The sequence below is a fragment of the Lonchura striata genome, chromosome 33, assembly GCF_046129695.1.
Source record: "Lonchura striata isolate bLonStr1 chromosome 33, bLonStr1.mat, whole genome shotgun sequence".
In the NCBI taxonomy this organism is placed as follows: Eukaryota; Metazoa; Chordata; class Aves; order Passeriformes; family Estrildidae; genus Lonchura; species Lonchura striata.
In genome coordinates this window covers 797,498-808,881 of record NC_134635.1, presented here as the reverse complement: position 1 = coordinate 808,881, position 11,384 = coordinate 797,498, and the positions used below count along the sequence as shown (strand labels likewise).

General features: G+C 57.0%; 1 protein-coding gene across 1 annotated transcript; it reads left to right on the top strand.

Annotated features, from left to right (window-relative positions):
* Window positions 1–5,075: 5,075 nt before the first annotated feature.
* LOC110471570 (Fc receptor-like protein 3) lies at window positions 5,076–10,716 on the top strand. Its single transcript, XM_077789295.1, has 11 exons — window positions 5,076–5,091; window positions 7,489–7,509; window positions 7,598–7,819; window positions 8,038–8,238; window positions 8,393–8,671; window positions 9,115–9,384; window positions 9,474–9,776; window positions 9,860–9,943; window positions 10,332–10,353; window positions 10,442–10,521; window positions 10,607–10,716. Exons 1-11 carry the CDS (start codon window positions 5,076–5,078, stop codon window positions 10,714–10,716), a joined length of 1,608 nt encoding a protein of 535 aa, XP_077645421.1.
* The last annotated feature ends 668 nt before the right edge of the window (window positions 10,717–11,384 follow it).

The window sequence follows — 11,384 nt, the reverse complement described above, 5'->3', positions numbered from 1 at the left end:
GGGGGAACCTATTGTAAATGCAGGTGAAGCTGGTGGGAAGAAATGATGATGTCTGCATCCAGTTCAGAAGGGAATGATTTTTTATTATAACTATACTATAATACATTAATATACTATTTAAAGGAGATACTAAATCTACAAACCTACTTGTTCTAACTACCATCTCTAACCAGGTGACAACTCGTGACCCTCTCTTGAGAGTCCAGACACAGGTGGATTGGATTGGCCATCAGGCTCAAACAATCCTCACCAGAATACAATCAAGCAATCACCCCAGGTCAACAATTCTCCAAACACATTCCACATGTGGAAAACAAGGAGCATAAATTGAAATTGTTTTCTCTTCTCTCTGTGCTCCTCTATGAAAAAAACCCTGAGAGAGAGAAGAATGTGCCTGCCACAGGAACCAGTCCGGAAATGCAGCAATTGATCATTTTGTCCCTTGCAGCAAGGGTCTGAGAGAGGCCCAGAACTGCTGTAAATCCCACCCCAATCTGCTCAACAACCTGACCTGGTCCCTCCTTTTTGAACAAAAACTGCAGCCCTTTGGAGCCTCCTGGAAAGAATGTTTGTGTTGTGGATGTGCACACCAGAAGAGAGGAAAAAGTGTGGAAATACTGAGCAGGGGCTGTTCACGAGGGCCTGGGGAACAGGGGTGTCACAGCCCGGTGACCCCGTGTGACCCCACCTGTGAGGCAGGGTGAGCCAGATGTCATCTCCAGGCCCAGCTCTGGGCTAAGAGGCCGGTGCCCATCCTGTCCCAGCTGGTTGGTGGCCACGCACTGGTAGTTGCCCGAATGTCCCACATCGACATCCCCAAGCTCCAGGAGGGGACCGCGGGCCACCTCCTGCCCCTTGTGCAGCCAGGTGAAGGTGACAGGGGCTGAGCCCACCTGCACCGAGCAGTGCAGGGTCACGGGATCACCTGTGCGCACCTGGTGTGCCAGGGGACCGGGGGTGATGGTGCCATTGGCCACGGGCACTGCAGGGACACAGACAGGGCTGGCACTGGGCGGGGTGGGATGGGGGTGCCGTGGGTGGGGTCACCCCCAGCCTGAGGGTCCCGCTCACCCAGCATGGTGACATTCAGGGGGTCACTCTCAGCCACGCTGTCCCCGTCACTGACCCGGCACAGGTACTGGCTGCTGTCATTGTCCCCAACGTGCCACAGCTCCAGACGGGGCCCGGTGCCCAGCGATGCTTCTGAGCCCTCCAGGTTCCAGGAGAAGGACAGGGGACCTGTCCCTGTGGCCACTGCACAGCTCAGTACCAGGCTGTCCCCAGATGCCACCTGTCCCCCGGGGGGCTGCACCAACAGGGATACCCCCGAGGGTGGGACCCCTGGAGATGGGGGGACACCAGGGGACAGTGAGGGACCCAGGGGAGAGGAAGAGGAGCAGGGAGGCCCCAGTGAGTGGGAGGGGGCACAATAAGGAAGGGGCTTGGAAAGAAGCTCGAGGAAGGATGGAAGGTCCAAGGTGGAGACAGTGGGAGAGGGAGGTGGGTGACACCAGGAAGGGTTGAGAGGACCCAGGAAGGGGATGGTGGGACCTGAGGACCATGCGTAGACCTTAGACAGGGATGGGGGGACCCTCAGAATGGTGACAGTACCTGTTGAGGGATGGGGAGATAGGAGCTAGGAATGGGGGAATGTGGGGAAGGACCCAGGGCAGGGACGGTGAGACACAGAAAAGGTGTTGGGGAAGGATGGGGGTACCTATGTAGAGCTGGGGGAGGCAGGGAGCGACCCATGAGAGGAGGCATGGAGCCAGGGAGGGATCCTGGAAAGGTTGGGGGCCCAGGGCAGGGCTAGGGGTGCCCAGGCAGTGATGAGGGACCTGGGGAGGCTGTGGGGGCTCCCAGTGCTCATCCCTGCACTCACTGTGCACAGTGACGTGGATCTGGGCGCTGCTCTTCCGCACATTCCCCCCCTTGGAGCGCACCTCACAGCTGTAATTCTCCGAGTGGGAGACCCCCACAGCGGGCAGCAGCAGCTGCGGGAACCCCTGCGGGCCCCCCACCACCTGCCCATCCCAGTAGAACATGTGCAGGAGGGGGGCACGGGGCTGCAGGGGGCTGGGGGTACTGAGGCAGCTGAGAGTCAGGGAGACCCCTCGGTGGGCTCGGGGGGACCCTCCAGCACCGGCACAGAGAAGAGCTCAGGGAAGGAGATGGGAAGGTGAGGACTGTGACCCTGAGTCCACTGGAAAATGGCTTTGGGGCTGTCAGGATACTGGAGTTCCAGCTGTGGGTGTGCTCACCATGCACTGTCACTGTCACTGCTGCTGACCTTCTCAGCCAGGATTTCACCAAACCCTCACAGCGGTAGCGGCCACTGTTTTGCAGCTGCAGAGGGGACAGGGAGAGCTCCCCGGTCCTTCTCGTTCCAAAAAAATTGCACCCTGGAAAAGCCAGGTAAATCTCAGGAAAACGGGAAGCTGGACTAGACAAACACAGATCTGAACCAATGTGGTTAACCAAACATTCTCCCTTTATTTGAGATAGGATGGTATTTTATATAAGCTTCTACATAGTTTACAAAAACAAAGACGGTCTGATTGGCACACTAACATTGTTTACCTTTTTCTTAAGTTGGCTGCCTTAGTTCTGCCAACCTGTTTTGCCAGGGACTTTCTGTAACTTTTCTTTTTCTTTTGCCCACCGATTCAATTGCTTGCATAAGACCAGACTCTTTTTATCTTTTTCCTTCTCTTAGAGAGGATATGTGAAATGAACCGTGGTGCTCTTCCTTGGACGCTCTCTATACGTCCCCTTTCTTTCCCTTCGCGGCTTACCTCCAACCTCCGTGGGTTGCTGCGCTCACTTTTCTTTGGCAAGGCAGCACTCCCGCTCCAGCTCCCAGCCCCGGCCACGTCCACACCCGCCGTTTGGGTTCCTCGTGAACGCTGAGATCTTCACTGCTCCAGCGGACTCTCACAAACAAACGATGTGAAAAGTCTTTTTTCTCCCGTCGGGAACGGCCCAATTTGGAGTCTGGAGTCTTCTGCTCCATTCCATCTGATCCCCGTTCACACAAAGTGAGTTTGGGATCCCAGTCCCGTCACCATAAGGCGATTTGGACCTCAATTTTTGTCGTGCGACTCAAATTCGGCTCCCTGTTACCCTAAGAGTAATTTGGGAGCTTCTTTGGAGCCTCCTGGTTCCCTGGTCCGGGAGCCACTAAAAGCCAGGGAGCCTCAGGAAAACGGGAAGCTGGACAAGACAAACACAGATATGAAACAATGTGGTTAATCAAACATTCTCCCTTTATTCGAGATAAGATGGTAGTTTATATAAGCTTCTACATAGTTTACAGTTACAAAGGCACTCTGATTGGCACATTAACATTGTTTACCTTTTCCTTAAGGTGGTCAAACTTTTCACACAGCAGCTCTACTCTAATTCTTGCTCGGATAGCTCATTACTTTGTAGTTACCTTAACACAATTTCTATCTGCGCCACAACTGAATTCTCACTGCATCAAAGGCTTTGAGGCCTCATCAAGGCCGCTTATCAGGCCTAGTATGACTGGGTAGCTCAAACCTCATTCCAAACATAAATCATGACCTCTGGCTCTCAGAAATTCTGTAACAAGGGTGCCAGGGGAATGGGGGGCCTTGGAAGAACCAAGGTCCTGGGGGAAGGAGGGTTGTAGGGGATGGAATGAATGGGAGAGGGTTCCTTGGGAATGGGGTCCTGGGCCCTGGAGATCCTGGGGAATGTGAGTACTGGGATGGGCATTCCAGAGAGGGTGGGATGTAAGGATGGGGTTCCTATGTTTTGGTTTCCAGGAGAGTGGTGGTCCCAGGGATGGGCAGTGTCTGGGTGGGCACCGGGGTCACAGGTCCTTCACACAGTGCCTGAGATTTTGAGGTGACCCAGAGCCCAGCACAGCCCCTACCCTGGGGCTCCCCTGGGATGTCCTGGGAGGCTCAGGGTCTGTGCCCCAGACACCCCTGGGCTTTTTCCTGTCCCCCCCCATTTCCTGGCTCAGCAATCTCAAGCAACACTTGATGCCCAATTTGTTCAGACAAAATTACACCTCCATAGAATAAAAGCAAAAAATCTTCTCCCACAGCGTTTTTTCCCAATAAATCCCAGCAAAAATCAAACTGACAAGTTATAAAATGCTTTGGTTTATAGAATAGTTGCTCTCCCAACAAATCACTTACAATAAAACCACAAACAAATCAAACAGAAATGAGACTTTTTGGTTCCCTTTAGGAGCTCCTTAGTGCATCCCACAGCAGTGTTTGCTTGCGGATAGCACAGAGTGTGGAATCTCCCTGAGTGTCCAACAGCTCCATGGGATTGTTCTGTGCTTGCTGGGCAGCAACCCAGCCTATAAGGAAGCCTTTTGTGGGGCCATATTTAGGAATTCTTCCCATTTCTCTCACCCTGGAACTCAACTGGCTTCCCATGGATTCTTCTTCCAAAGGGGAGAAGCTCTGTCCATCCTTGGAACAGTGCCCAGGAATCTGTGGAAATGCCCGTGTGTGCCTCAGGGTCTGATTCCCTGGTAAATCCACTCGAGCATGCCTTGAATTCCCCTGCCTGGGCACTGCCTGCTTCTGCTGTGACACCCCTGTTCCCCAGGCGCTCGTGAACAGCCCCTGCTCAGTATTTCCACACTTTTTCCTCTCTTCTGGTGTGCACATCCACAACACAAACATTCTTTCCAGGAGGCTCCAAAGGGCTGCAGTTTTTGTTCAAAAAGGAGGGACCAGGTCAGGTTGTTGAGCAGATTGGGGTGGGATTTGCAGCAGTTTTGGGGCTGTCTCAGCACCTTGCTGCAAGGGACAAAATGATCAATTGCTGCATTTCCGGACTGGTTCCTGTGGCAGGCACATTCTTCTCTCTCTCAGGGTTTTTTTCATAGAGGAGCACAGAGAGAAGAGAAAACAATTTCAATTTATGCTCCTTGTTTTCCACATGTGGAATGTGTTTGGAGAATTGTTGACCTGGGGTGATTGCTTGATTGTATTCTGGTGAGGATTGTTTGAGCCTGATGGCCAATCCAATCCACCTGTGTCTGGACTCTCAAGAGAGGGTCACGAGTTGTCACCTGGTTAGAGATGGTAGTTAGAACAAGTAGGTTTGTAGATTTAGTATCTCCTTTAAATAGTATATTAATGTATTATAGTATAGTTATAATAAAAAATCATTCCCTTCTGAACTGGATGCAGACATCATCATTTCTTCCCACCAGCTTCACCTGCATTTACAATAGGTTCCCCCACAGCTGCTCCTGCAGGGGGGGATTCCAGCCAGCCCTGCTCTGAGAACCATCCAAGGCCCTTGCAGAGCCACTGCTTGCACTCCCACTGGGTTTTGTGCTTCTTGCAGGGCTGAGCAAACCACAGCCAGGCCACTTCCCCCACAGAATTCTCACCTCTGCAGCAGCTCTAAAGCTACCAGAATCAAAGCCAAGGGGGCTGGGGGGACCCTCAGGTCCTGGCTGCCACCTGGGGCTGGCCAGAGCAGGGCTGGCCAGTGGCCACCCCTGTGCAGTGGGGCTGGGCCATGGCTGGGCTCCAGCCTTGGACTGATGCGGTGCCCAGAATGTGCCACCCCTGGGACAGGCACCCAGGCAGGAATGTGCAGGGACATTTCTGGAAGTGCCATGCACTGGACAGGACCCCCATGCCAGGATGTGTCACCCCTGGACTGGATTTCCCCAAAACAAGGACCTCCCAGGACCCTACTCCCCTGGTTTTCCCCCAGGACAGAATCCCCTCCCCTTTCCCATCTGACTCTCAGCACAAACAGCCTCTTCCTTCTTGTCCAGCAAAAAGAAAGTGAAAGTGTTGAGGTGCACAGCCCAACACCCCTATCCCCCACAGCCTCCCCACCCTTCCCTGCATCCCCCACTCCCCATTTTCTCCTCCCCCTGTGTCCCCCTAAACCATTCCCTGCTCAGGTGCTCCCTGGGATTGCTGAGCCAGAAACCAGTGGTGAGGGGACATGGCAAAAAATTTAGGACAATAAAGAATGAAGAGAATAAAGAGAGGAAAAAGTCAAAGGCAGGGGAGGGCACAGAGGCGGAGCTATGCAGGACCCCCATGTGATGCCTGCCCAGGAAATGAGCATCCCAGGGGTGCTGCGCTGGGCCTTTGGTCACCCCAAATTCTGAGGTACCCAGAGAAGGAGCTGTGAACCTGTGCCCACCCAGCCACTGCCTTTCCCTGGCACCCCCATTCTCATGGGAGCCCAATGTGGGACTCCCATTACTTTGGTCTCTCCTTCCTGAGGACCCCCATCCCAAGACTGCCATTGCCCAGGACCACACTTGCCTTGATCCTATCCTATGAGCAGCTTCTTACCCCACAGCCACTATTCCTGAGGGTCCCCTTTTCCTCCCTGCATCCCCAGCTTTGGCACCCACATGCCATGAACCCAAATCCCTGGGGCCCATGTTCCCACAGCACCCCCATCCCTGAATCCCCACAGGCATGGGGACCCAAATTGACCTGGACCCCCATTCTCCTGGACACCAATCCCCGGCTCCCCAAACCCTCTGAGGCCCCCAGTCCTGGCAACAGCATCCCCAACCATGTGCCCAGATTATCCCATAATGTCCTCAGCCTGTCCCCTGCTGTGTCTCCACCTTTCCCCCACCCTGCCCCCATCAAGTGCCACCTACACATGGGGACGAGACGTGACCTCGCTTCCTTCCCCTTCATCTGAAGAGCCGCCAGCCAGGGGAGCGGTGGCCACAGCAGCCAGGGACAGCCAGTCCACATGGCTGGGGACACTGGGATGGCTGGGAAGGTGGCACTGCTCCTGTGGGGTGAGTGCCCCGGGCACGGGCCTGACAGCCCAGGGATGGGCCCTGGTGAGGCAGAGACCAGTGGGGAGGGGGCACAGGGGGGCTGCGGGGTAGTCCCTTGAGGTCCTCAAGGCCAGCAGTGCCAGTCTGTGTTTCCCACAGTGCAGCTTGGAGTGACTGGGGATGTCAGGTGGCTTTGGGGACAGCAAGAGGGGGCAGGAATTTGGGAATGGGGATGTGGGGACAGGAATGTGGGGACTGGCACCTTTAGGCTCAGGGAGCTCTGGGCACAGGGACAATGGAACTGGGATGCAGGGACAGAAGGGGACAAGAGGGCTGAGGATGTGCATGTGGGGATGGGATCATGGGGATGGGATCAGGAGCTGGTGGGGTGTGACTTGGACCAGCATGGGGTGTGTCCATGGTGTCCCTGTGCCCGGGGTGTCCACAGTGTCCCCATGTTCTGCCTCAGGCCAGGGTGGCTTCAGTGTCCCTGTTCCCATGGTGTCCGTGCCACAGGGATGTGGTGCAGGGGTGGCTGTGACACAGACATGTCCCCTGGCCTCTCTAAATATTTTGGGGAAGATACTCACTTTCTCACAAGAACTGAAAGTTCTCCCCATGGGAACACTTTGGGGACTGCCTCCACACTCTGTACCACAGATGTTTCTGTCCCCATGGTGCTAGCCGCACACAGCATTGTCCCTTCTCCCTTCCAGCCCAGACCCTCGGCCTTGCTGGTGAGTCCTCGGAGGATGCCATGTCCCCACCTCACTGTCCCCAGCCCCATACTGGTCCTGGCAGGCTGGTGTCCCCTGTCACCCACAGGTGCCCTGGCCACCCAGCTCCTTGTGGAGCCCCCCTGGATGCCGGCAGTGCTGTGGGACCAGGTGACACTGACCTGCCAGGGCTCGGGGACCACCGGTGCCACCACCTGGTACAGAGACACGTGGCAGCAGGGACAAGACCAAGTCCCTGTTCCCGAGAGTGGCACCTACCGGTGTGAGAGATCCGGCACTGGGCTCAGCCCCTCTGTGAGCGTCTTAAATGGTGAGGGGGGATCTTAAATGGCCAGGGTAGACTTTGATAGGTCTGGGTGGGCTCCTCTCTGTAGGTGAGCTCACGCCCCTTCTGAGGCGAGAGCCTGTGCCCTGCACACAGGGACATCAGACTGTATCCCAGTGCACCCAGATGTCCCTAGTTCCAGGGGCACCCTCCTCCGACCTGATTGGAGCCCCTCGGTGAGATGGGACCTTCCTGTTCCACAGACTGGCTGGTGCTGCAGGTGCCAGCACACGCTCTGCTGGAGGGGGACACCATGACACTGCGCTGGCAGGGCCGGCAGGACAACCCGGTCAGCGAGGTACGCTTTTTCCGGAATGAGAAAGACCTGGGGAGGTCCTTCAGGGGGACCGAGCTGTCCCTGTCCCCTCTGCAGCTGCACCACATCGGCCGCTACCGCTGTGAGGGTTTGGTGAAATCCTGGCTGAGAAGGTCAGCAGCAGTGACAGTGACACTGCATGGTGTGCACACCCACCGCTGGAACTCCGAAATCCCAACACCCCCAGAGCCACTTCCCGGTGGACTCAGGGTCACAGTCCTCACCTCCCCTCTTCTTGCCAGAGCTCTTCTCAGTGCCGGTGCTGGAGGGTTGCCCTGAGCCCATCGAGGGGTCCCTCCTGACTCTCAGCTGCCTCAGCACCCCCAGCCCCCTGCGGCCTCGCGCCCCCCTCCTGCATGTGTTCTACCGGGATGGGCAGGTGGTGGGGGGCCCGCAGGGGTCCCCACAGCTGCTGGTGCCCGCAGTGGGGGTCTCCCACTCAGGGAATTACAGCTGCGAGGTGCGCTCCGAGGGGGGGGCTGTGCGGAAGAGCAGTGCCTGGCTTCACATCACAGTGCGCAGTGAGTGTGGGGATGGGCACAGGGAGCCCCAACAGCCTCCCAGGGTCTCCCAGCACTACGTGGGTAGTTCCTTCAACTTCCTTAACACCCTTCCATGTCTCACTGTCTCTGCCCCAGCTCCCTCCCTCAATCCCCTCATTCCTACCTTGTGTCTCCTCATCTGTCACCGTGTCCCCTCATCCCTCCCAGGGTTCCCCCACCCCTCTCTGAGGTCCACGCATGGTCCTCAGGTCCCCCCATCCCATGTCTTGTTCCCCTCACCCCTTCCAGTTGTTGCCCACCTCCCTCTCCCGGTGTCCCCTCCCTGGACCCTCTGTTCTTCCTCAGGGCTCCTTTCCAAGCCCCCCCCATCTCTGCCCCGCCTCTCTCTCCCCGGGGTCTCCCTGCTCCTCCCTGTCCCCCCTGGGTTCCTCACTGTCTCCTGGTGTCCCACTCTCTCGCAGGGGTCCCACCCTCGGGGGTGTCCCTGTCGGTGCAGCCCCCCGGGGGACAGGAGGCACTTGGGGACAGCCTGGTGCTGAGCTGCATGGTGGCCAAGGGGACAGGTCCCCTGTCCTTCTCCTGGCACTGGGAGGGCTTGGGGGCACCGCTGGGCACCGGGCCCCGTCTGGAGCTGCGGCACGTTGAGGACAATGACAGCAGCCAGTACCTGTGCCGGGTCAGTGACAGGGACAGCGTGGCCGAGAGTGACCCCCTGAATGTCACCGTGCTGGGTGAGCGGGACCCTCGCGCTGGGGGTGACCTCACCCACAGCACCCCCATCCCACCCCTCCCAGTGCCAGCCCTGTCTGTGTCCCTGCAGTGCCCGTGGCCAATGGCACCATCACCCCCGGTCCCCTGGCACACCAGGTGTGCACAGGTGATCCCGTGAACCTGCACTGCTCGGTGCAGGTGGGCTCAGTCCCTGTCACCTTCACCTGGCTGCACAACAGGCAGGAGGTGGCCCGGGGTCCCCTCCTGGAGCTTGGGGATGTCAAGGTGGCACATTTGGGCACCTACCAGTGCGTGGCCACCAACCAGCTGGGACAGGACGGGCATCGCGTGTTCCAGGCACTCAGCCCAGAGCTGGCCCTGGAGGTGACACCACGGGGACACAGGAACACAGGTGGGGTCATACAGGGTCACCAAGGAGTGCAGCACCCCTGGGGTGATGGGTGATCCTGATGTGTCCCCCTCTGTTTCTTGCAGTGGCCGCAGGGGTCGGTGGCACCATTTTGTTCCTGGTCCTGCTCGTGGGTGTCATTGTGGCCTGGCACCGGTGGCACCGAGTGGGTGGGTGACAATGGGGGGACGGGGGTCCCAGGGAGCTGTAGGAAGCCCCCAGAGTTGGGGAGGGATAGGGCAGTACCAATATGCCCAGGACTGTGACCTTTGCTGGGAATCCTGAGGGCTTTTGGGAGATATTGGAGGGTCCTGCAGGGATGTTGGAGGTTCTTTCAGGGGTCCTGGGTTGGTCTGGGGGATTGCTGTCACTGTTGGACTTTGGGTCCTTGAGGCTAAGTTGGTCAGGGCCACTGGGGATATTCATGAATTCTGGGGGGCTCCAGGGGTGCTTGGGCATCCTGAGGGGAATTGGGGGTCCTGTGGGGCTTCAGAAATCCTAAGAGTGATCAGGGCCCAGGGACCCCACACTCACCCCTCTTTCATCTTTCTTCTGCAGCTGCCAGAAAGCACCAGGAAAGGTGAGTGGGGATCTCCAGCCATGAGTCCCCTTTTACCCCAACCCCACAACACTCCATCCCTTCTCACACATCCCCTTTATTCTCTCAGGGCCCTTCTGGATCCCCCAGCTCCCCCAGAGGAGGGGGAGGTGCTGTACACCCACATTGTGATCACCAAGAGGACAGGGGGTGAGTACAGGGGGGACACATGCACAGGGACATGCCACCCACGAGTGTCACTCCACCCAGATGCCACAGCCCGTGTCTCTCGCAGCGTCCCCCCATGCCACCACGCTCCAGAATCCCCAGGTGACCTACACGGAGCTGCGGGGACCCCGGGAGCAACCTCAGGAGCCCAGTGACATCTACGGGAATGTGCTGTGACACTGGTGGGGAAATGGGGGGCACTGGGGGTCCCACCCATGGGCACCAACACGTGTGTGGGTTGCCACTAAAAACTGCCCCTCTTCTTCCCCGTGGAAGCATAAAGATCCCAAAGGGGTGAGAGAAGAACAATTTCCTGAAACAGCAATGAGAGAGAATAAAACCAATAGCAACAGCAACGAGGTTCAGAATCCAAAGGGTCACAAAAGAAAAGATTTCCAGGGAAAGCCCTGACCATAAACAAACATTTCTGGACATTTCCCCCAGCTTCCTCCACCAGAGAAACCTGGCAGGACCCTGGACCTTCCTTGCTCTGATGGCCAAAGCGGTCTTCAGGAGACTATGGATTCTCTTGTCCCCTGTCCCAAACCCCTCCTCTGCCATGTTCCCCCACACAATGATGTCAGAAAGGCCCTGTGGATGTTCTAGAGCCTTCCATTTTTCCAGGAATGAGTCCATGACACAAGGTGAGGCTGAGGTTCCAGTCATTTCCAGGAGCTCTGGACACCCCTCCAGGTCAAGGAAAACTGTGCCCTGCCCCTGCTGCTAAAGGGATGGTATCCTGCTTTGAAGGTCTCTGCCAAGGAACGCAGCAACCTCTCTTGGAATGGAAAATATGACCCCCTTCCTTCCAAAGTATTGTAACTTTGCTACACTCTGGGACAGTG